The sequence below is a fragment of the Neomonachus schauinslandi genome, chromosome 8, assembly GCF_002201575.2.
Source record: "Neomonachus schauinslandi chromosome 8, ASM220157v2, whole genome shotgun sequence".
NCBI lineage: Eukaryota > Metazoa > Chordata > Mammalia > Carnivora > Phocidae > Neomonachus > Neomonachus schauinslandi.
The window spans coordinates 716,883-742,688 of NC_058410.1; the positions used below are offsets into that span (position 1 = coordinate 716,883).

The window sequence follows — 25,806 nt, forward strand, 5'->3', positions numbered from 1 at the left end:
TCATGGATCATGCCTTTGGTGTCTTATCTGAAAAGTCATCACCAAACTTAAGTCATCTAGGTTTTCTCCCATGTTATTTTTAAGGGGTTTATAGTTTTCTCCATTGTATCACCTTTGTTCCTTAGTCAAAGTTCATTTGACTGTTTTGGGCTCTGTCTTTTCTCCCATTGATCTGTTTGTCCTTTCTTTTGCCATTACTGTACAATCTTGATTAATGTAGCTTCATAATAAGTCTTGGAGGCAGGTAGTGTCAGTCTTCCAACTTTGTTGTTGTTCTTTAGTATTGTGTGGCCATTCTGGGTCTTTTGCCTCTGTATACATTTTAAAATTAGTTTGTTGATTTTGATTGGGATTGGATTAAATCTATAGACCAAGTTGGGAAGAACTGACATCTTGACAATATTGAGTCTTTCTATCCGTGAACATGGGATATCTCTCCATTCATTTACTTTTATTTCTTTCAACACTTTTATTTTTCCTCACAGAGATCTTACATAATTTTTTTTCAGAGAGAAAGTGAGCATGTGTGAGTGGGGGGTGCAGAGGGAGAGGGAGAGAGAGGATCTTAAGCAGATTCCATGCCCAGCATGGAGCCCAACACAGGGCTTGATCTCACGACCATAATCTGAGCCAAAATTGAGTCAGGCACTTAACCGACTGAGCCACCCAGGCACCCCAGAGATCTTATACAATTTTGTTAGATATGTACCTAAGCATTTCATTTGTTTGAGTGCTAATGTAAATGGTATTGTGTTTTTAATTTCAAAATTCACTTACTAATTTTTAGATGATCATGTCACCCATGAACAAAGACAGTTTTATTTCTATTTTCTCAGTCACTATACCTTCTTTTCCTTTTATTGTGTTATCATATTAGCTAAGACTCCCAGTGTAATGTTGACAAGAGTGGTGAGAGGGGACGTCCTCGTCCTCATCTTGTTTCTAATCTCGGTGGGAAAGCTTGTAGTTTCTTACCACTTCATACATTAGCTTTTGGTATTTTGTAGATACTCTTTATTAGGTTGAGGAAGTTCCCCTCATTCCTAGTATACTGATAGTTTTTATCATGAATTGCTATTGGATTTTGTCAAATGCTTTCTTCTACTTTTTTTTTTTTTTGTAAATGAACTGTACTGTGAAGCAGCTACTATTTCTATTTATTTGTTTATTTGTTTATTAGAGAGAATGCAAGCACATGTGAGTGGGGGGTGGGAGCAGAGGGAGAGGGAGGGAGAGAGAGAATCTTAAAGCAGGCTCCAGGCCCAGCATGGAGCCTGACATAGGACTCAATCTCATGATTCTGAGACCATGACCCGAACCAAAATCGAGTTGGATGCTTCACTGACTGAGCCACCCAGGCACCCCAACATTTTTTGATATTTTCATGTGATTTTTCTTTTTTAGCCTATTGATGTGATGGATTAACTGAGTTTCAAATGTTCAACCAGCCTTGCATACTTGGAATAAATCTCCAAATTCTACTTGGTCATGATGTATACTTTTTTAATACATTGTATGGTTTGATTTGCTGATATTTTGAATATTTTGTTGAGTTTTGCATCTATGTTCATGAAAGATACTTGTTTTTAATTTTCTTTTTTTGTGATGTCTTTGTCTGGTTTTGATATTAGGGTAATCCTGGTCTTATAGAATGAGTAAGGAAATATTTCCTCTGCTTCTTCTGAAAGTAGTGTTTCCCTCTGTTATCTTTCTTCAGTCTTCTGAAAGAGATTTTAGAGAATTAGTAAAATCTCTTCCTTAAATATTGAGCAGTGGATCCATCATGGCCTGGTGCTTTCTGTTTTGGAAGGTTATTAATTATTGATTTTTTTATACCCCTATTTAACTTTTTGAACATATGGAATAGAATTATAATGACTGTTTTAATGTCCTTATCTAGTAATTCAGCAATCTGGATCAGTTCTGGTTTGGTTTCAAGGCCATCTGGATGATCTGTGGGTGGTTATAGATTTCCCTTGTTTTTGACTGAATGGTCTTGACTCCTTGAATGATTGACTGCCGGACATTATGTGTGAAAAAATGCACAACTAGTTTGGGGCTCTGGATGATCTTAACTTCTTGCAGAGAGAATTTATGCTTGCTTCTGATAGCTGGCTGGCTGAGGGCACTGGCAATCCCAGGTCACTCTAATCCAATCGGGGATTATGAGAACTCAAAGGTGGGCTTGTGAGCACTCTTCTGCTGCCCGTTCGTCTTCCCTCCTTGGGCCTGGCCCTTTGGGTCACTACTCTAGGCCTGGGCATTTGGTAACATGCCCTTCCCTCCCACCTTAGTAGGTGGTATGTCTTTTTTAAAGCAGAAATTTATTAAAATTCATCTGTAGTGTTTTAAAGGAAAAAAAATGCATGGAGTCCTCAATCTTAAGTCCATTGGCTCTATTCTCAGAAGTACTTTGTCAGGCAGTGGAATTCTTTGCCCTTTTCCCAATAAGATAGTTCTGTTTGTGCCTGAAAATGATGCATTTAATTACACCATTTTTGTGCTCCTAGTCCCATAAGTATCTCAGGTTTCAACTGCCTTTACTGGAATTGTCAGAAAGCTGCCATTCAACAGGAGTCTTCATGGGTGAATGGCCTCCCATGTTGGGTTCCTTCTCTGTTTCCTTCTTCTCCATTCTTAATTCTTTGTTGCTTTCATTGCTCTCTGATGTCTTAAAAGTGTGTCTGTATGTTCTTGGCAAATTTTTCCCCGCTTTCTTGTCGTTCTCATCAGGAGCTTGGTACAGATGAACTGGCCGCCATGACCAGAGACAGAGCTCTCATTCTCGTGTTTGAGTGATGGCTCTTCTGTCAAAGTGCCTACTGTCTGCTGACTGTCAGCTCAAAAGTACCTCACTCAACACAGCCCAGACAAACTATGTTCTTTCCTGATTCCATTCCCCCTTTCTTATGCCACCATTCACCTAGGGTTTCAACCTGGAACACTGATTATCTTTGCTTCTGTCCCTTCCCCCATCTCTCAATGCCCACTGGTCACAGAGTCTTTGGTTCTCTGTCTCCTCCCATCTCCATCTGTGCCGCCCTCATTCAGGTCTTTACTTGCTTTGGGATGTTTGGTCCTTCTGTGTCCCCACTGTGGTCCCTCTTCTGTACTTGCAGCAGTGTTACAAGTCTGAAAACGAGTTTGGTCATAGATTCTTCTGCTTGTACCTTCTCAGCTGGCTTCCCGTTTCCTAGCGCACTATCAGAACTCCATACACAGCGCTCAGCCTTCCTGTAACTTCACTTTGTTCCTTGCTTGCACCAGCAGCCTCTGACATGTGCCTTGTCTCCCAACGACCCGAACGCGCCCCTTCTCTTGGGGATTCCTCGTCATTGCCTTACCCTTCAATGTCCAGCACAGCCATTATTCTTCTGGCACGTAGCAGGACGCAATACATATTTGCTTAATTAATAACTAATGAGTAAGTGGAAGAGTGAGGTGACCTGCATCATTTTACTAGTGTGATTCTTAATGTTGGGTAACCATGAAATGGTTCACTTGAGAGAATAACTGAGTAGTACATTAACAGGAATTTTAATAAATGAATTATAAATGAATATATGAAATAAATATATTTGAAAAATTCAATCCATTTGATTTCTTGGGTTTGAGATTATGCTGTTATGCTTTTTTATTCTTTAAATATTATCTGTAGTTCATGATAGTTTTGTTTCTATTAACTCTTCAGCCTCTGACCCTAAGAGGACACCATGAGCCAATTACTGCTGTGGCATTTGGAAATGCAGTGAGTCCACTTCTCATCTGTTCTGCATCACGAGATTATGTTATAATGTGGGCTCTAGATGAATGCAGACAGAAAGCACTTCAAAGTAAATGAATAGTTAAAATATATTTAAGAAAATGTACAAAGGGAATAACTCACCCTTAAATAGACTTGGTTACATAAGGGGGCATGGGAGAATTTTTCACTCCTTTAACCTTGAAACCAGATAGATATCCAAGCTGGATGTTCTTTGGGGGAAGGATACCTTATATTCAGATCTACTGACCTTTGCTGTGTGTGAAGCTGACATGATAGGCTCATTAGTTTTAATCTTACGTGTTTTGTCATTTTGATGAAACCTGTGATTTTTGTGGAACTCTGGAAACATGTAGGCAAGTGGAAATATTCTTTCCTTACAGACAGTGAGGGGAGGCAAACATGCATCAGAGGCAAGTGAGTGGTTATGAGTTGTGGGGAGCACAGTAGAGAAGGCAGGCGAGGGGTCGATGGAAGATGTGGGCAGGACGCACTCCCATGCTGTCATCTCTGGGGAGGTGACTTTTGAGCTGGAGGATGAGGAGGAGCTGGGTGGAAGGGCTGGTGCTGGACAGTGGCACTGTGCTGGGTGTGTGCGCGGGCCGTCTGTATCAAGAACTCAACCTGTCGGCTGAGCTGAGGAGGAGTCCACAGGGTGGGAGCATGGTGATGTTAGAGAGTTTTATCAGATGAAGGTGAGAAGTGAGGCGAGGACCACATTAAGGAGTTTGAGCTCTATGTAATTGTTACACTGAGAATTCGTAGGATTGCTCCAGAAAATAGGTGTGAAGGGATCTTAGGCAGCAGCATATGGAATAGTTTACACCTCATCTCATTTAATTTGTAGTTGAGTGTCCAGCGTCAGTGTCAGGACAGCACACGCACACACATGCGGACACACGTGCACATATGCATCCCACACGTGCACAGCACACACGTGCACAGCACACACGTATGCGTCTAGCAGCGCACGTGTGTAATGTATGCCCTCGTATGTATATAGCGCGCACACGTGCACACATACACTCCGTGCATGCGTGCACACGCATGTAACGGTACACAGAGCTGTATGCACGTGCGCACACATGGACACAGGCACACACATGTATGTATGCACAGTAAACCACATGTTCGTTTCCTGCTCCCCGCGAAGGTCTTTGTAAATAAGCAGCCTTCCCTGTGGGAAGGGGCTGCAACCTTCTGAGCCTCTGGGGCCTCTCTACCCCTATGAGGATGGGGTAGAGAGGACTCGTGTGGACTTGGATGCATGTGGTCTAGTCCATGGGCGGGTTGAAGCTGGCCCCGAGGCACAGTCTGGCGCCCTTGTGGGGCTCAGCGTTCTGTGCCCCAGCTGTCCTGTGCCCCAGAGCTCCAGCAGTGGGACTACAGAAGGCTCCAGGGGAGCCGCAGGGGCCTGGGCTGGACGTAGCACCGCCCGGCTTGGTTTCCGTGCCCTAGGTGGGCAGGTGTGCTGGATTATAGCACCTTCGTGTCCAATATGATTGTGTTTGCACTTGGACTGGAAAATGGACTGTGACCCGGGGCTGTCGTTTGTCACTTGTCCCCAGTCTCCTTTGCTGGCTCCATGTCATTCTCCCACCTTTCACACTGGGATATGGGCTTGTTTTCTTTCCCCTCAAAAACCACTCCTTTGGTGATGACCCCAGGCTCTGACAGCTGCCACGTCTGGTCTCACTGAGTCCTCCCTCCCGACTGTGGTCTCACGTGTGAACTGCACCTGGACATCTCCACGCGCATGTCTGATAGCACTTCAGGTTTACCTGTCCTGGTCGCGTTTCCCCCACCTGCCTCCCACCTCCCCACAGCAGCTCAGGTCAGAAACCATAGCACTGTGCTTCAGCCTCCCTCCACACCTCCACATCCAACCGACCCCAGGTTCCGTCTGCTTTCCCTGCAAAATGGAACCAAACTCTGGACACTCCTCACACCTGTCTTCACTGTTGCCCTGCAGTCCAGGCCGCTGGGATCACTCAGCAGGGTAATTGCATTGGCTCCTCCTGCTCACCTTGCCCAGTGCTCTGCTCTCAACTCAACAGCCAGGGGTCCCTGGAAAATTGGAGTCTGAGTATGCTACCCTTCTGCCCAAAACCCTCCAGTGCCTTCCTACCTCATGCAGACTAGGGACTGACAAAGCTATGGGACCCCCAGCCAAAGCCCCAGTCTCAAGGAACAGCCCAGGCCTAGTCCTGTCCCCGGGCCTTTGCATCTGCTGCTCCATCTCAGGATCACAGTGGATTCTGCCACATCCTTCAGGGTCTACTTAAGTGTCTCCATTGCTGTGGGCCCTTCTGACCACCACCCTGGACCCCGGTCCCTTTTTCTGCTTTGCTTTTTCTTTCGTTGTTCACTTCCTTCTAGCGTTGTACATAACCTGTTTACTTATTCTGTTTATCGGTGTCTAAATGCCCCTACCCCCTACCCCAAGTAAGCTTTCCACAAAGGCAGGACTTTGTCTCTTTGTTCACTGATCTGTCCCGGGTGCCCAGGGAGATGCCTGGGGTAACACAGGTGCTTGGTGAATATTCATGCGAGGAGACCATGGGATTTTAGCCAAGATAGAACTCCAGTGATATGTGCACATCTCCCCTTCTGTAGTTCGAGGTCTCGCCGGTGACACAGCCTTGCTGGACAGGGCCCAACCACAATGGCGCTGAGTCCTGCTGCATGGTGGTGGGTTGGTTGAGGGACCCTGCTTGAGGCTGCGGATTGGCTCGTGTTGTCACCTTGGACGTGCAGGCCTGCCGGGAGACATCCTCATAGGGGTAGAGAGGCCCCAGAGGCTCAGATGGGCACCCTGTGCCTTCTGCCTGTCTGACATGAGCCCGAGCAGCTCACTGGCCTGGTCACGGAGGAGGAAGGATCGGGACCGTGGGCGATTCTGTATGACCCCCACGTGTATGCACATGCAGCCTTCCCAGAGACCCATTATCTGTGACGACACTGAGTCATTTTCTGATGCATGATCCCTGCGTTCCACATACTTGCAGAAGAACCGTTTATACTTGCTGTTTTTAATACTCTCAAGGGGCCAAAGTCACATCCAAGCTCGTTGTTGTTCTGCATGTGATTTTAGAGGCGAGAGCTACATTATCAGTGCCTCCCTGTGGCTTGTTGCAGTTATGCTAAGGTTGTTGACTCCTGTTGAAAACCTGACACTAACTCTGAAACTCCGTCTAGGGCTGACTCCTCGAGGGGTTGTCGTGGGTACCCTCCTGGGAAAGGTGCTGTGTTTGAGGTTGAGCCCAGATGACCGCACGGCTGCAGTGTGTGCTGGAAAGAAAATATTTATGCTGGATACTGAGGTAAGGTTCAATGCCTGCCCATTAGCAGTTGAGCGGGGCCCCGCCTGCCTCTCATCAGCAGTACTTTTAACTGGGCAATGAAGGAAGACATATCTCTATCTTGCACTTGGAAAGCCGCCTGAATCAGATAGTGCTGTTCTATATCAATCATGACACCGGTCCATGAAGTCAGACTATCAGGATGCTAAGCAAGCGTGTTCAGTCAACATTTATTTCTCTGATTTCTCCTCCTTTGGTGATCTCTCCAAGCCCTCCCAGCACAGTGCTTTTGTTTATCTCTTTTTTCTAAGCTTGCTTTCTGTCAAGAACTGTACTTTTCTCACTTATCTCTTAACTGGAGTTGGTCTGAGTATATGCGTCTCCTCTTCCAGGCTCTGCGACTTCTAAATCTCACATCTGACTAGGAAATGGGAGCCCGTTAGGCTCAGCCAGGCATGAGAGAGCAGGAGTGGGGCTGGGGGTGTGAGGGAGGCCTCCTGTTTGCTCAGAATTCATGTTCTGCTTGAGACTTATTTTGGAGACAGATCATACAAGGCCTGGCCTTGGCTTATGTTTGCCAAGTGAATGCAGTTAACAAAGCTATTTGCCTGTGAGGAATTTTCTGCTGTATCTACTTAGGAAAAATCTGGGTTAGGGAGAGCGTTAGGCATAAAATCTTAATCGAGGATTAATTGATGGTGGGCTTACCGTGCACTAGGCAGTTTGGGGCAGAGCGTACATTTCTGTGTTCATGCAGTTTTTGGCCAAAGTATGCAACTGAGGCTCACACATAACAAAATGCTAACGTTGTAAGTGAAGTCACAGATGATGGGAAATGTCCTGGGATTCAGTGATTCCATGAAGGCACCCACCACATGTAGCAAAGCTCACCAGCCTCATGCTGGGAGAAGGAACACAGATGAGCCAGGAGGACACCAAGCACCGTCAGCATCAGAAGGAAGATGAGATGTCCCGGAAAGAGAAGATGACGGACCCAGTCAGGGAGTCAGGCCTCAGCCATGCAGACAGGAAATGAGGTGGCAGGTGTTTGTTCCAGACCGTGTATGGCTGGCCTGTTACTCTTCGCACACTTCTTAGCAGGCTTGTGAGATTTACCGGGAGAAAGTAGCTGGACGCACGTGGGCTGCCAGCATGTTGGTGAAGTGTAGTGCTTTCCACAGAACACTAGGAAGTGACCAGTTGATGAACTTAAGACTTTAAATGAATACAGAACACTTAAACTAATGTAACACATGACCATAAATGCCGAAAGGAAACAAGGGGTTTTCCAGGATACAATGCTATTAATAGACAAGGACTATCTCATATTACAGACATTGGAGGGAGTAGAAACGTGCATTTCCTAACATCCAACCTGGAGAGTATCCCTGTTCTTGTGCACATTATGACCCCACCTTTTATTTTTAATCTTCTGGTGATAAGAGACATAAGCTAGCTTGTCGAGGGTTTCAGGTTACATTATTGGAAGTCTTCCAGGGTTAAGCGCTCACTCCTTAGTTAAGTTGCTGTGTCGGTACAGATGTGTATATTTCCTGCATGTGTATGAGGGGCTATTTATCTTGTCTGACTGGAGGCCGCAGGGTTGGAGAGCAGGCCTGATCCCAGTTGCCTGGAGTCCCACAGGGACATCTGCTGGGGTGACTGGTCACCGAATCTGTGCTGTGTGATTCTGGCTCACGACACTGTCTTCTGGGGCTTCCTGGCTAGAGTAGGTTTCAAGGGTTTTGGAGGAAGGATAGCTCATTAGTGGTAGGAACACACTGTCCTGTTTGATCTTAGGATGCTCTGCCCACCCCTGCAGAGATGTTCTGGGCAGTCCGGCAGCAAAGAGTGGCCTCAGGGCTGCACACAGGGTGTGGGCGGGAAGATCGGCCTGCCTGCTGTGGAGCTGCTCAGGACCCGCATCACGTCGCTCTGTTTCTAAAACTGCCGTGCACGTGGCCCTGGGCAGCTGATGCCCCCTCCCAGCTCAGCCATCTGAATTTTAACTTCTAGGTTTAGATACAGGTAGTTTCACAGGTGGAAAAGGGAGTTACATAAAGTAGAGCTTAACAGAAACTGTTTTCTGTGAGATGTATATAGCTTCTTAATAACAAGAGTTACCAGAACATTCAGTTATTGATCTTCCTTCACAAATTTTCCCAGAGGCGGTCTACACTAGCTGAGCTGGAGGGTCACCGGGGCGCCGTGACTGCAGCTGAGTTCTGTCCGTGGCAAACACATCTCATCATCTCAGTGTCTGAAGACAGAAGCTTTAAGGTAAGGGCGTGGACACTGGAGTGCGTTAGGTGCTTTTCAGAGGACTGTGGACACAGTTGAGCAGGCCTTTCTGGTCTGCGGTCACCGCATACCTGTGATTTTATTTCTACCACACTTCTGTCCTGAACTTGGCCAGAGGTGTCAGCTGGGCATGTCCCAACATTCCCAGGTGGGCTTGGGTCAGCTGCGGGACTCTCCTCCTTAAATCCAGGGCCTTGGGGAGCTAGAACATTAATTTACTCCGCAGTGTTTCCTGGGGGCCCAGAGCAGAAGAGCCATTTTCCAATATCAGAGGATTCAATCAGAACTAAATTGAGCTTAAGAAGAAACTAATTTATTTATTTATTTATTTATTTTAAGTTTTTTTTTTTTTTTTTATTTGACAGAGAGGTAGAGAGCACAAGTAGGCAGAACGGCAGGCAGAGGGAAAGGAAGAAGCAGCTTCTCTGCTGAGCAGGCTCTCTGCTGAGCAGAGAGCCAGATGCGGGGCTCGATCCCAGGACCCTGGGATCATGACCTGAGCCGAAGGCAGACGCTTAACAGACTGAGCCACCCAGGCGCCCCAAGAAGAAACTAATTTAAAATGCCAGCTCCGTTCCCATCCAGCTCCCAGTCAGCTAGCATTAGGATTTTTATCCTATTGACCAAGTGAGGACTTGTGCAGCGTTATTGGAAGAAGAGTTATGGGTGGTTTACACCCACTGGCAGGGTGGGAGAGGAGAGAGACTGGAACACTTCCTCGGTCATCTGGAAATGTCTGCTTCTTCCCTTGCTCGGGCCCAGCCCCAGCCCCTCCAGCTGCTGCAGACAGATGAGCTGAGCCTGGATGGAAGTGAGGGTGCCCATCGTCTCATGGGGATTTTGAGATGGGAGCTGAGTTTGGAAAGCGCCGGAGCGTGTCCGGAAACAGGCCCTCGCCCTTGGCAGTAGACGGCAGTGACTGTGGCCGCGCACCTCCCCCAGGCAGTGTCGATTGCTGTGGGGATGTCTGCAGCCCTGGCTTGGGTCTTCCAAACCCATAGATCCTTACTTCTGGAAATGCTAGCTTTTCCCCATATGATTCTGAAATCTTTTATTGTGTTTCTACAGTTTTATTATTTATATACCTATTTTATTATTTTCTCCTTTAGGTAACCATTCACACGAATTAATTTGTAACTGAGTTGAAGTATTAGTTCAAGCTACATCAGGAATGTAGATCAGAAAAAAATTGATATCTCTTCTAAAGAAACATGTGTCTTTCCAAAGGTTTGGGATCATCATATGGGATCATTAATCTACAACTCGTCAGTGTTAACAGGTAACTTTAAAAACTTGTATGTCTGTTTTGTCGGTGGGCTTTGTGGAGTCAAATTCTCTCAGTGTGTGTTTTTAAGCTGGAGTTCTCACATTCAAGGGGGTCTGAGGGTCTCCCTCCCATCTATCACCTTGTAAGGATTCACTTAACAGGTGCATTTCTTGAAGGTTTTAACTTACAATTAAGCATATGCTTGCAGTCTGAAAAGCATACTGGTGGGCTGGAAGAAATGTGCTGCCCCCCGCGCTGTCCCCAGGAACAGGTGCGGAGTCAGGCCTCTGCAGGGTGCATCTGCCCTGTGGATCCGAGGCTGTGCTTAGGCAGGAAGTTCTGCACGGCCCTGAGCTCTCAGCGCCTGAGCCCTCTGCTCAAACTGTGTGTCTGGCCGTGAGTCCCTACAACAGGTCATGTAGGTCCCCACACCCCTCCTGGCCGGTGTTCCCATGCTCCTGGTGCACGTCCTTCTGCACAGGGAGCCCCTTTCTTGGGATGACTCACACAGAAATACAGCTTTGCGAGCGTGCAGGTGCTTGTGACCTGGAGCAGATACGGTTGCACGTCTCAGAGATTCAGCATTCTTCCTGATGTCACTCATCCATGTGCTGAGTAGGGTGTTTTGTCAACTTGAAGACATTCGTCCACCTCAGGGACAAACCACATTTCTTGGAATTACCTTGGAATTATTTTCCTGAAATTAATTTGTGGAATTATTTGACTGTCAAGAAAACAATTACTGGGGCGCCTGGGTGGCTCAGTCGTTAAGCATCTGCCTTCAGCTCAGGTCATGATCCCGGGGTCCTGGGATCGAGCCCCACATCAGGCTCCCTGCTCCGCGGGAAGCCTGCTTCTCCCTCTCCCACTCCCCCTGCTTGTGTTCCTTCTCTCGCTGTGTCTTTCTCCGTCAAATAAATAAATAAAATCTTTAAAAAAAAAAAAAGAAAACAATTACTAACTTGATTTTGATGTCATTTATAGTTTATTTAGGACATGCAGTGTCTTTAAATGTCCATTTATCTTAATTTTCCTTCTGAATTCTTGACGGTTTAGATTCAGAATAACTTTTAAATGACATCCTAGGCAACAATTTAAACAGTAGGCATCATTTAATTGCTGTTTTCCTGACTAATCCCATAAATGTGTTACTTCTGTTGCAAGTGTCATGGTTACTGGGTGGTAGGGCTTTTTACGGTGTGGGTGACGGAGCTGCTGGTCCTCAGTGGCGCCGCGTGGACTATGCTAGTCAGGCTCCCACCTCCACGGGGGGCTGCCCCAGGCTGTTCACATAGGACAGCTTCACTACCTTCCCACGCACGCGGGTTCTCAGAATGTGTACGCACTTACGGTTTCTATTTCCTGGTGAAGAAATTATTTCAGGATAGTTCAGACTTGACTAAAAAAAATATTGTAAGTAAAACTCGGATACTTTTCAGTTTAAGTATTTACCTATAGATATTTGTGTATTCCGTTTATAGCCTCCCCTCTCCTGAGTCTCCTCATCGATGCAGAGAGCCGGCAGCTGGTGACGGGATGCGCAAACGGCCAGGTGAGGGAAGCACAGACTTCAGTTCCAGGTCCAAACACCATCATGACTATGTGAACGCCTGCAGAGAGGCCTCTGCTCCAACACTTCCTTGTATTCTTTCTGACTGGGAGAAACTGTCGACCCCAGCAGTCGAGCCGTTCCTTTTGGGGCCTGGGCATCGGGGTGGGGCTCACACTCACACGCGCCCGCCCACAGCCATCAGAAGAGCCCGCTTTATACAGTTTGAAAAATTTGAAGATAACTTGATTTTTTTTCAAAACTTAACTTTTTTTAGGTGAGCAATTCAGGTGTATTCACAAAGCATGGATACTGTTCTCTTTTTTAAAAAGTTGCTGTTGAGATAATTTGGGCAAGACACCCTGTTAGGAAATAATGCAGTTCTCGCTCCCGTGTGAGTGTCCTTTGCCTTCACACGGAACACCTTGCCTCTGGCCCTTCGGGTCACCCCACGCGTGCGGTGTCCCCCCCACACCGGGCAGCCTGCAGCACGCCAGCCGGGTGCCCTACGGTTGCACCCAGTTCTGACGCTGTCTGCCTGGAGCCCCCACAGGCGAGGGGCCGAGGCCCAGGAGACGGCGTCCCCTTCACACGCCGACCACAGCAGTGGGTCTGCGGGTCCCCCAGGTTCTGTGCAACCCGGCTGCAGACCGGAGGGACCCACACCCCCTGTTCGGGTTTGACGGATTTGCTAGAGCGACCTGCAGACCTCAGGGAAACGCTTATTTACCAGTTTACCAGTCTGTTTTTATGAAGATCTATTTATTTATTTGAGAGAATGAGAGAGTGAGCACGAGCGGGAGGGGCAGAGGCAGAGGGAGTGAGAATCCCAAGCAGACTCCCGCCGAACGTGCTGAGCTGGGAGCCCAGTGTGGGGCTTGGCCTCAGGACCCTGAGATCACGACCTGAGTCGAAACCAAGAGTCGGATGCCTCACCGACTGAGCCACCCAGGTGCCCCCAGTTGACGCGTCTGTTAAAGGACGTGATGAAGGACACAGACGAGCACCCGATGGAGAGGCACATACGGTGAGGTTGGGGAGGGTCGCCCTCCCGGTGTGGACGGTGGATGTGTTCACCAACCTGGGAGCTGGGTTTTCATGGAGGCCTCAGTATGTAGGCATGATTAATGAAACCATTGGCCATTGGTGATTGAACCCAACCTCCAGCCCCCACCCCTCCCCGGAGGTCAGGGGGTGGGACTGAAAGTTCAGAGCCTCTAATCACGTGACTGGTTCCCCTGGCAACCTGCCCCCACCCTTAGGGGCTTTCCAGAAGTCACCTCATTAACACAACAAAAGACACCTTTGTCACTCTCAACACTTAGGAAGTTCCTAGGGTTTTAAGAAGTCTGTGCTGGAAACAGGAAGTCCAAAGACATGTATTTATTGTTATAAATCACAATATCACAGATCTATTTTTGGAAGAGATTTTATTTTTCTTTTTGACGAAGGTGGCTGCTCTTACTGTGTGTCTGCAGCTGTGTGTTCGTGGTGTTGGGTTCAGAGAGCCCTCTGTGGGCCAGTGGGGACCAGAGCACATGCCCTCTGGGGCAGTGGTTTATAAGCCAGAGGGCGCGTCTGCACCTGTCGACGTGTTGCCGGGAAGGGAAAGGGAGCGATCCGACCGTCAGAGGAAGGGCCCAAGCAGGCTCTCAGGCTGCGGGGCTTGTCTTGGGCACCACACCCATCTTTCTCCTTGGGCTTGTACCTCGCGTTCACCTGTGCCCTGTGATGGCAGACTCGCGGTCTGTGCCTCTTGTTGGCCTTTCCAGCTTTGGGTCTTCAGTTTGGTTGAAGGACATCATTATCGTTGTGTGACAGGAGTTGACCTAAAGAAGAAGAGAGAGAGTTTCTTCAGGAGGGTTGAGTCCAGGCTGTGCAGCCTGCCAGGTAACATCACGCAGACCCTCCCCTGGGGCCCCTGCGCATGCGGCCCCTGCCCACAGGGCTCCTGAGCAGCCTGCCAGGGTCCTGTGTTAGGTGAACTGAAGAGAGCGCAGGGCAGGGACAGTTCCTATTGGGAGAAGTCTAGCATCTGACCTCAGACATGCACCAGCACCAGGGGGCTCTTGTGAGGGAGGGTGGGGTGGGGTGGGGCGGCAGTGAAGCTCATCCTGTGTGCAGGGAGTGAGGTCCGCTGATGAGGAGAGCATGCGCCCCCCCAGCCCAGGGCAGCCGCTTTCCCGCTTCTGATGGTTGTTCTGTGCCAGGCCCCCAGCCCACCTGGGCTGGCCCCCATCTCTGCTGGAGTCCTCTCTGTCTGCCCACAGTAGCTTCCACGTAGCCACGCCTCACTCTAGTATCTACACCGCATCACAAAAGGAGTGGATGCTCCGCTGGAAAGGGGGTGGTTTACTTCTTACTCTCTTGTGGGCACGTGGCATCCCTTAAGTTTCTTGTTACAGCAGATGTGTCTTTTCCCTGCTGCCCTCAAGCTTCTCATCACTGTTCTTCTTCCTTTTGGTTTAGTTTGTGTCTTTTTTTTTTTTCATAGATGGCTTTAAGCTATTTCTGTTGAAAGAAGGTCAGAAATTACCTTTATCCAATGTATCTGTTTTCTTCCTAATGCTTTAAATCTTGGCTTTCATTATTTCTTGTGTAAGTGCTGTTAATTAGGAAGTGAACCTGATCCTGCTTTAGGAACAGAGTTAAAGTCTAGGTGTGCTTGGAACTCCACCTTTCTTCCTGACAGGCCTCATGTATGGGGACTACTCTGCATTTATAATCTTGTTCTTTTTTTTTAAATTTTTAAAAATTTATTTAACAGAGAGAGACACAGCAAGGGTGGGGGCACAAGCAGGGGGAGTGGGAGAGGGAGAAGCAGGCTCCCGAGCAGGGAACCCCGATGCGGGGCTCGATCCCAGGACCCCGGGATCATGACCTGAGCTGAAGGCAGACGCTTAACCGACTGAGCCACCCAGGCGTCCCTATAATCTTGTTCTTCATCGCGTGTAAGCCTGGCTGTTTTCCTTGACTCATGATCTGATCCGAGTTATTCTAGCCCACATGTATTTCCTACAACTGTCTGCCTTTAACTCTCCGGACCATTTTAATCCCATAGCTCAGATTATCAGTAATTCTGTTCCTAGAAGAGGGTTGGCTTCCCTGCACAGATGGCTTGGAGAAAGGAGAGGAGGTTGAAGCAAGCCTCCCTGTTCTGGGGCTGCGGCCATGTGATCTGTCCCTCGTTCTCCCTGCCGAGTGAGGGTGGTGAGTATGATGAACTTGTCCAACACCATTGAGGAAAGCCTCTTAAGTTAGGTTCATATTTTAAGAATGATTAAAATAAAGCCAATGTATTTTTGTCTGTTTAAGTAATAATAACTGTTCGGTGTTTTTAGGATTGCATATTCGGTAAACTTGGTCAATTACTTTTAAGTCTATTTGATAAAAGAAATGAAATTGTTTTTAATTTTGCTCACCAAAGTCTAGGCAGATCTTGACTCTGTAATAAGGTAAAGGGGGATGTAATCATAACTCATTCTAAACCTCCCCCATCTGTGCCCTACATCAGACATTTCAAATATACTATGATGGCTTTAACTACTGAGTACAGAAAGCTCTAGGGACAACGAGGGACGAGCCTCTGGTCTCCCTGGACAAGGTGGGGATGGGAAGGGGAGAGGCTGTGCCGTGGGCCAGGTCTCTGCCCAGGTGCCCTGCTGGGTCTGCCCCTCGACGCAGGCCGCGCGGGACAGACATCTGAGATGACCTGTGCTGGAGCTCCTTGAGGATCAGCCTGGGCTTCCTCCCCTGGGGTGCAGTTGTTTGGCTGACTTGGGGACGGCTGTGGGAGCACGAGGGCCTGAGAATGAGCCCAGGAAGTCAGGGTGGTCAGAGGCCTCAGGGGACTTCCTCAGAGAGGAAGGTGGGAGAGAGGGCGCCGAGAGCTGCTCAGAGTCCCAGGTCTGGCACAGCCAAAGGGGCTTATTGGTCCCTTTATTAATGTTTATCTAGTTTGTATATCAGAAAATAGAAGAGAAAGCAGAGCTGCGTTTGGCCTTTCATGGGCTCTGCTACTTTCGTCTGTTTCCTGTTGAGCTGGTTTCCTCCTTTCCAGACACTGCGTGGAAGGACCTGCTGGTGCTGCACTGCCCCTCTCACAGGGATGCCCACCTGAGCAGAGTCCTGTGGCCTCAGAGAAAGGAAAACCTTGCAGATCACAGTCGAGTTGGGATCTGGTTGTGGTTGTTTAGTACTTGTCTTCGCCAGACAGCAGGTGTCCAGGAAACCCGAAATACCAGCCTAGTCGAGGATAGTTATAGATCCTAAATGCCAAGAGCTGGCTGCCTACAAGAGCTTGAGGAGCGCCCGCTCCGTGGCGCTCTGTGGGATGGGAGCCTGAGGAGGGAGACTAGCTGGGCGTCTCTTTTTCCTTTAAAATTAGTCTTTCTTCTGAGAATACCACATGCTTGTGGATTGGAAGCTCAGCTGGCTTATTCATATTTAACTTGGCAAACTTTGAACTGGAAGCCGTTTTACATTACAAGGGTAAGATCAAAGTTCAGATCATCTTTGATATAAATTTCATGTAACTTCAATTAATCTTTTTCTCTGGCATCTGGGAGAGTGACCCTTTTGGTGTAGAAGGCCTACTCATCAGAATGTGCAGACGGGCCATGGGCAGCCTCTGTGCGCGGGATCCCAAGGACACGCTTTGAGTCCACTCCTACCTCTTGGTGGGTCTCCCTTCCCTTGGTCCCCAGTCCTCCCATCTTCCATGTGTGTGCAGGGCCCCGAGGGACACTTGTTCTCTTTAGCACTCCCACATCTGTCCCAAGCTCCTACCAAGGATTCTTAAGTCCACCCGGTCAGTATTTCCCACTGGAGACTTAACACCGTGACTGGGTGACTGGACGGCCTCATCAGCTTGTCAGACTCGACTTGTTTGAACTGAGCCTGGGGCACCCTCCTGTCCAACCCTGGTTCCTGTCCTCAGGTTCCATGACCACTGTGCACAGAGCTGCCCCTGCCAGAAATGCAGGCATGATTAACTCTTCCTTCTCCGCCCTCCCTGTGTGCACTGTAGCCAAGGTCACCTGTAAATGCAAGCTCCCTCTTTCTCTTTTAAGGCCCCTGCGCTTTGGGGACAGAGTCTGAGTTCTTAGCTTGGGCCAGCCCATGCCTCCATCCTCATGGGAAGTCACTGTGCCTCTTCATCACCTGCGGGACTTTGCCTGAACCCTCCAAAGCAGAGCTCCCGTTTCTCCTCCTGCTCACCCTTGAAGGTTCACCTGAACCTGCCCCGGGAGCTCTGTTCTTCCTGCTCCCCCTGAGGCTACACCGTGCACGGGGTCTGTGGTCTCTGTGGGCGCCTGCTTCTCCGTGACTTGGGGCCGCTCCGGGGGCAGGGTTCTTGTAAGAGCCTCGCTGCTCAAGACCTGCCAGCCCCCAGCACAGGCCTGTGTGCAGAGATGTGTCCGTGAGTGGGTGGTTCCCTCCACTTATCCCGTCAGCAGCGCTGGTTTGTTTCTCTTTGCTGGAAACGAAGATTTCAGGAGCCTCAGCATTCAAGTTGCCGGATCACGTGCAGTGATGAGCAAAGCCGGGGATGAGAAGCTGAGTCCTGCAGAATGCAGCTCTCTGTACTTGTGCTGTGTGCCACTTAGCTCCCCGGGGGCCGTACGGTTGGCAGGCGGCATGTTGCTGGGCGCACGGTGCCACGTGCAGCTACAGCGTAACTGCTAATGTCATTACTGATGCTGCGCTTGCCGTGGGTCCTGTGTTCACTGTTGACTGTCCGTGCAGGCCGTCTGCTTGCTCACGTCCTTGTGTGGCCGTAGGATCGCCTTGTTGGAAATCCATGTTGCTGCTCTGGTGAGGTCTCAGTGGGGCCACGGCGCGGGAAGGGATCTGTCCGTGCTGCCTCGGTACAGTCTTCCTCAGTGGGGTATACACCTGCAACTTCACCAGCCGGGGGAATTTCGGTTCCTCTTGATCTTAAGAAAGAAAAGTAAAGTTTAGTAAACTCCCAGCTGTACTAACTCTGTTTGAAAGAGATGATTGCTCATGGTATTGCTTCTATATTGTTTAAAACTAAATGATTCATAGTTTATTTTAATGCAAAACTATTGTATTTCAGGATAGAATGTGAATTATGAAATAGCACTTTTATTAATAATATTAAAAATTATTTCTTAGAAGGATAAGAGTAAGCTTGTTTCCAAACATTGCACACCCATATGTACGTGAATTACTAATCGCTTGGGACTGTCCTTAAAATGTACGTTGCCTAGCTATGAGGCCAGTATGTGAGTCTGCTCTCCTGGTGCACTTTGTGTCTCTACATTAGCGCCCATGTTCTCTCCACCTCTCCACTGCACTTCAGACCTGCTGAGGAAAACAGGACGCAGCCGGCTCTGCAGAGACAGTCCGGTTAGTATAGTGTACTCTGGAATATCAGTATACAAAGCTGGTGCTGCCCTTCGGCCCCGTGCTGGTTGGCACCACTCTCTTACTTTGTGAATTCGTGTTTGTCAGCATGAAAATTTAGTGTTTCCTCCCTTCTGGTGTTCCTTCATTTCGCTGCCTTTCGCGTATGTTTTACATGCTGTTTGTGGTAGGGAATGTGCTAGATGTTTCTTTTCCTGAATTGGGTAGAATTCAGAGGAATTCAGAAATATTTAAAAATGCTGATGTTTCTCATGGCCAGAAGAGCAGTGGTACCCAGGGATGCCCAGTCATTTATCATGGGAGCAATCTTTTCTTGCCTCTCTTTGCTGAATAATTTTCAAACATATTGCAAACATCATGTTATTTTTCCCCTGTATACTTCAGCATGCATTTATAAAACATGTGGACATTTGCTTACCTAGTTGTGACGTCATTATATCAAAACCAATGGTAATTCTTGTATTAGCCAGCCCATATAAATTATTCCCGATTGCCTCAAAAATTTTTCTTATTGTTTTATTATAAGCAGAAAACAAATTCACATGTTGCTTTTTACAAAGAAATGATTTTAAAATTAACTTCTGTTTTAAGATGATAGACATCATTACATTCCATTTATTTCCATTGTAAGAATCATTGATAATGATTTTTTTTTCCCTTCAGTGACCAACTCAGTGTCCTAATCAGTCTTGTTAAGCCTCTATTGACCTAATTAAAAAACAATAGAGGTGCTCAGTCAGTCTGCTTTTATCTCCATCTCTGGTGAGAGACCCAGCTCCTGGACAGGGAAGGATTGGGTAGGATGGAGTGCCCCCCTGCTAGGACCCCCAGGCTCTCCTCTCCTACAGATTTCCTCCTGCCCAGGTGGGCCCCTGTGTCCCATCTGTCCCCTCCCTTCTCCGTGAGACCCTCTGAAATCCTTGACTGTCCTTCTGGGAAAGATAGTGCAGAACCCCCGACTGCCACCCTCCCAGGTCACTGCCGGCCAGGTCCCCTGGGGATTGGATCACCCCTGCTGGGTTTCTGAGCTGCGGCTCTCTCCTGCTCTTCTGACCCTTCCTGCTCTGTCTCTCTCTGCTCCCCGTCCCTCCCCTTCAGTCTGAAAACCCAGCTGAGAGGATTGCTCAGCAGGAAGTCAGCTACCAGTCCTTATTTAAATAGCAGCTTCCTCAAAGAATTGTCCATTCCTATGTCCGTGTGTTACTGAAAGTGGAGAGGCTTTACTAGGTGTATACGATGATCTTATACTTTATTGATATGGTAAAAGTCTGTTTTTCATATTCTTTTTAAAAACATGTTTTGTTCATTTATTTCTTGTTTCTTGTGTATATTTTTTTTATTGTGGTAACATATATCATGTAAAATTTAACATTTTAAACCATTTTTAAGTGTACAGTTAATTGGTATTAAGTACTTTCATATTGTTGCATAATGTAAAAAGTCTTTTTGAATAATTTTCTTAATACCAAAAAGAATTTTATGTTATGTATATGCTTCTATTAAAATTATTTGGAAAACTTGTGACTAACAAATATTAATTACATTGCTAACAGTTGGAATAATATTCTGAAGTTCTAAGTATATTTTTACTCAAGGAGAATTACTTGTGGGATGAAATCTGTACGTTACGTGACTAGTGATGTAATTTGTCTTTTCCCTGTAAGTGTGGCCAGCTATTTTCATCAGCCACATGTGGGCGACTTTACATTTCAGGAGTATAATTTCACAGCGCACCTCCATGCAGAAATCTGTTGTGAAATGAGACCCATGATTCTCTCTTCTACTTTTTTTACCAAACTCATTTATTTCTTTAGCTTTTGTTCTTGTATATGTTTTATTTAGATTTACCCTTAAAAATGGATTTTTTTCATTTTTCGCTAGTATGGATCATCTAATTCAGATGGGGTATATGATATACCATTTAGTCACAGCTAAATGATGTGTAGAACAAAACCTTTGATAAGAACAATTAAATAAATAGTAAGGTTATTACAGAGATTATAATTTCTCTGTATCCAGAGAGTGGTGAAATATCAAAGTGTTGATTTTTTTTATGACGGTTTTATGTTTTGTTTAAAAAAACATTTGTATGGAAAATTACTGAAAATGACTGATTTATAGCTATCCTATAATCTAAAAATCTACATCCCTCTACTTGCAGAAAGCATATAGAAATAAGAAATATCTGGGATGAAGAATTGCTTTACTTTAATGCTTAGGGCATTTATTTAAATAATATGCATTTACATATTCATGAACTTTATTCTAGTAATTTCAAGACCCTCTGAAAATCAAGTACACTAATGCACCTGCAACCTTATTACCTGATCCTGAAAATACTGTACTGTTGGCTTTATTTTTCTTGGAGATTTTTTTTCTCCTTCACTTGACATTGAGGTGGAGAGAGGTTTTCTGGGTCCTCTCTGGGTACAGTTTTATTTCCAGGTCTCCCCTGAGGAGCCTGCCTCCCCACCCCACCCCCCCGGGGGGGATCTGCCTTGTGTAAGCCGGGATGCGTCCCCAGTTCCTGGTCACATACATGTCATTTTAGTGATTTGCTCATTAGTTTCACTTGGTTTTTGATGGGAATATGGTCCAGGTTACAGGTTTGAAATGGTGTCAGAAAGTGAACTAAATTTCTTCTTTTAAAAAAAAAAAAAAAAGAACTATTTTAAAAATAACTCAATATTATACAATTATCCATTTTTCTAAAGGTATTTTATACTATTGTACAGAATATTCTTCTGGATACCAAGTATTAAGTGCATGTAAATATAAATAATTCTGGCAGAATTTTATTTCATCTGAGAGAATTTTTGAGATTTATGAATATTTGTGGTAAGTTCATGCAATGTCAGAGTTTTTATCAGTCTGCAGTATTGTGGAAGACTTAGGTTAAAAATAGGATAATAAGTTTTATTGCCATTAAAAGGTGCTGATGTAATTATGTTTTAGTGGTTTATCTTTCTTATTACTCTATCTTATGATAAAAAAGTATAAACGAGGAATTTGAGTTAAGATCATTGCTATTCTTGTTTGTAGAAAAGATGTATTTGTCACAGATTTATGGAGCAAATTGTTCCTGATAGCTGGTGTTTAGCATCCCGTGGACAGAATTTCAGACAGACTGGGCTTTGTGTGGGGCCTGTTTTTTTACACCTTGAGCTGACATGTTCATCCAGAGTATTTGAAATATGTGGCATTGAACATACTGCAATTCAGTATCATTTGAGGAATGAGAAAAACGTTGTCTTGTTGTTTTCTTATGCTTTTAATGCCCTTGATGTGACCTTCTTTGCTGGTAGTGGTTGGTTTGGCATCAGGTATGAGACCTCTTAAGTTTATAGGTAATAACCTCATTCCATTTGTGTGAACTTTTCTGTTTTCAAGGAACTTTGTTCTTGTCATGTTCAGTATTTGCTACTTTTGACACTCATTTTATGCAGCCATGCGGAGCACCATTAAGGACCAGCCCCTGGTTTTCCACAGCAAAGTGAGGTCGTCTGGGTATGCGTCCACATCACAGTGAGTAAATGGGCTCATAGGTTGCTCATGTTGGGACATGGAGGTAGGGTTCAGTACACCTGAGCCCTCTTCTCCCATCCTCCCTCATCTGGGCCCCAGCCCCTCCTCAGCACCCAGGGGTCTTGTGGATCCTGCGGCAAATGCAGAGCCCCTGGCCGTGGCACACGGCCGGGCCACCCTCTCCTGCCCCTTGTCCTGATGGCTCTGGGCACGGCCTGATGCAGAGTGTGCTGCTTGCTCCGAGAGGCTTGGATGCAGGTGTGGGGTGGGAGTGTGGCTGTCCAGCATGCATCCCTGGGGCTCGGCACTCTGTGTCCCAGAATCTCTGGGGCCTTGTTTCTTCATCTGAAAAACAGGCCAGCACCAGGTGACTGTTCAGCTACTGCCAATATTCGATAATTTGATTTTATTAAAGGGAGGATTCAGCATTACTTCCGAGTGATTTCACTTCTATTTCTGAGTAGGTTCACAAATAACGTCTGTAAATGCAGTTCAATTTCTGTTGTGATCCTATACTTTCATTCTCCAAAAGGAGACACTGTCCCAAGAATGCCACTGCAGATGTGTAAGTGGGAGGGAAGTTGTTACAGTTGAAGTAATTGAATGTTCAGTGTATTTCCAGCATGGGGCACTGAAGCATTAATATATTTAAATATATATGTATATTTTGCTGCAAATACAGGTCTCTTAAGAAGCTTGGAACTGTAGTCTTTGAGGGTAACGTGTTTGCTTTTCACAGCGTAACTCTGTTCTCACCAAAGACCAACACCAGGAGCAGCGGTGACTGCTCTTTACCACGTAGGGCCCGTCACAGGTGGTACGTTACTAGTTTGCCCGAAGTAAATGTGTAATTTGGAGAGACCCTTTGAATACTCTAAGTGAATTTGTTCCAAACGGGTGTGCGAGCTTGTGAGTCTGCGTGTATGTATGGGCACATGTGCTTCAGTGTGTGTGCATCACTTGTATATACGTGCCCTTTTGGTCACATTCAGTTCTTCCTTATTAACCCTTTTTCTGGCAGGTTGCTATCTTTACCACCTTAACAACTTAGGAATATTAATTTTTGTTAAAATTCTGTTTTAGAAAGTGTTGTGGTCGATGATGGATCATTCTTGATAAGTTTGTTGGGTAATAACTGGACAGAAGAATGTGAGCAGTCACAGGGCTGCAGGCCCGAGCTGAGCGCATGGACTTGGACGTGCTTTTTGTCCCGTGGGTGCTGCACAGGACACGGTGTGCGGGACCGTGGCCAGTCCTGCCGGTCCCCAGGCCCCGTGTTCCTGGATGGGAAGGTGTGTGGGGGGCCCTCCAGGACCCTCCCCGTCCCACACTTGGAGATGACCTCATCTGGACAGAGATTCCAGGCTGTGGTGTTGAAATGTCACTTGCTCTCGTCCACAGCACAGAGAATGCTGGTTTTACCCAGTCTTGTGACGTTTCTCCTATGTCCTGATGCTCTTCCTGCCCTTCTCCGCTGCTCCTGTATCAGCGGGTCATGGATGGCAGGGTTGTGACCCCAGCAGGTGCCCTCAGACCCTGTGATCCTCAGACCAGTGGTTGGGGACGGAATGCAGCACCAAGAGCCATGCTCAACTCTGATCTTCTTGGTGACTTTTTCCTACAGGAACCCAGCTCTCCAGACAGAGCCGGTGGTCTTTGATGGGTTTCTGGCCTGGGGGGCATTCTGTTGAGGGGTTTCAGTGAGGGGAGGACCCCAAACAACATCCCGGACACAGGCCAGTGTTCCTCAGGGAAAGGCTCCTCCAAACACCTTCCAGATTTCACTCTGGACGGATGGTGCTGCCTGGGGCAGGCTCGCAAGGCCAGTCTTTCCAGCTTGTAGGGCCTCTAAAGGTGTGAATAAATGTGTAACTTGTCACCAGTAACTTCCAGCTTTTACAACAGCCTGTCTTCACAGCTACTTTCTTTTTCTGCCCTTGCTGTGTGCCTGGCGCCTTTCCACATTCCCCGAAGCACGCAGCAACGCTGCGTGACAGGTGGTTCTGCTGAGGTGGGAGGGCTGTGGGGGCCACATGGGCACCAGGGAGGAGGCCCGTGGCCTTGCTGCCGCTCAGAGGCTGCCAAACCAGATGCTGAACGTGAACACTGAGGAGATTTTGCCTCAAGAGATGGATGCCTTCAGTGGGAGGACCCACTCCACCCAGCCTTCCCCTGCGCGGGTCCCGGCCATCGGTCCCTTCCCGCAAGCCGCCATGGTCTGGCTCACAGCCTGGGGATGTGGTTATTCTCACGGCAGATATAAGCCATCTATAGATTACTAGAGAACTTAGTATGATGGCCGCCCACAGAGAGTGCGAAACCGGAAAGTGCAGGATGTCTTCTCTCGCCAAGTCCTCACAGAGTCACGTCAGTGTATGGTGAACATGAGCAGTCCTTGACAGTTTGTACTGAAAATGGAGCAGAAGTGCATTTTACAGAGTTATTCATGGCTCTGTGTGTATTTATATGTATTTAAGTTGGATAGAATGTAAATAGGGGAGAATCCACCATTTCTAGTCCGTTTTATTTCTCATCTCACTTTGAACTCTCTAGATTTTCATCTTCCTGATGTTCCTTCCAGTAAGGAATACCCTTTGGAGAGTTCTCCGCCAACCAAAGTCCACGAGCAGCATGTCCTCGCGCACGGGCCGGCCGCTGCGAGCTGCGTCCAGTACTCAGGTATGCCACGCCCGGGGCCGCCCTTCGCTGTGTTTCCAAGGGTCCCTCAACTGCCACTCTTCCGTCGTAAATAGAGCTTTAAAAACCTTGGTTGTGTGAAGTTTTCTGGCATTGTTTGAGTCTGGATTAAAATCAAAGCTCACGTTGCCCTTGAGCGTACTGGCATTAGGGCATCCTCGCTCGCGCCGGCCGCTGCTGTGGACGGGAGCTCCTGGATTTGCAATTGGAGGCTCGGCCAGATCTGTGCTGTGTGTGTGTGACCCTCTCCTCTGTAGTGCTGGAGGGAGCCACGAGGGGGTGGGGGGCTGGTTCGCAGACGGTGGAGGAGACTACTCAGGGCGGATTACCTCAGTGTCCTCTGTGGTCACCGTCCCTCCTCAGATGGAGCCTCTCCTGCAGGCCCAGCGCGTCTTGGGCTGGTGATGGCCATGTTCTCTCAAGCACGTTGAAATGCCTCTGCCAGACTCTTTTCTGGGCCTTCAGCACTTTTCCTAAGTGAGTTTGCAGGAAGTGGGGAGCAGCTCCCGTCCAGGTGGCTCTGCGATCTGAGCTCTTTGTTCAGAAGCACACGTTGTTTCTGGTTTCTAGACATACCTAGAGGTGAGAAGATGTGTTTGCCCTCAGTCCGGTGGCTAGAAGGCCACCCCTCAGCATTTTGAGGGCATTCCTGCAGGTTTCATTACTTCCAACTATGCGAAGTTCCCTTCGTTTTTCATGTAAGTTTAGCCAAAGCATGTCTGAGTGATTTTGGGAAATAAGATACATAGTATCATCAGTAAAGTACCTTTGTGGTGTGAGATGGTCTTGCTTATTTATGATCATGTGATTGTATGATATGATTAGAAATAAAGTAGGAGCTCCGCGAGTTGGAAAATCATGGGGGGTGTCTGTAACTTAGTTCTGCCCTGTGTTAGGGATAGGTTTAAATATTCTTGCGTAGCTGAATACTATGTGTCTTAAAATCTGTTGATGGGAGGCAGGGTGCCCTGGGGTTTAGGGTTCTCTGGGTTCAGAACCCCATGCTGAC

General features: G+C 47.2%; 1 protein-coding gene across 1 annotated transcript in view; it reads left to right on the forward strand.

The window, feature by feature from the left end:
- Positions 1-25,806, forward strand: part of WDR27 (WD repeat domain 27) — a 67,892-nt gene that overhangs the window by 4,420 nt on the left and 37,666 nt on the right. Inside the window, 14 exon segments of the mRNA XM_021693197.1 lie at positions 3,706-3,833; positions 6,962-7,086; positions 9,232-9,345; positions 10,594-10,645; positions 12,115-12,185; positions 13,955-14,072; positions 15,272-15,392; positions 16,570-16,673; positions 17,674-17,750; positions 17,931-18,052; positions 18,475-18,557; positions 22,022-22,100; positions 22,840-22,898; positions 24,597-24,779. Of these exon segments, the coding sequence (XP_021548872.1) occupies positions 3,706-3,833; positions 6,962-7,086; positions 9,232-9,345; positions 10,594-10,645; positions 12,115-12,185; positions 13,955-14,072; positions 15,272-15,392; positions 16,570-16,673; positions 17,674-17,750; positions 17,931-18,052; positions 18,475-18,557; positions 22,022-22,100; positions 22,840-22,898; positions 24,597-24,779 (1,436 nt within the window).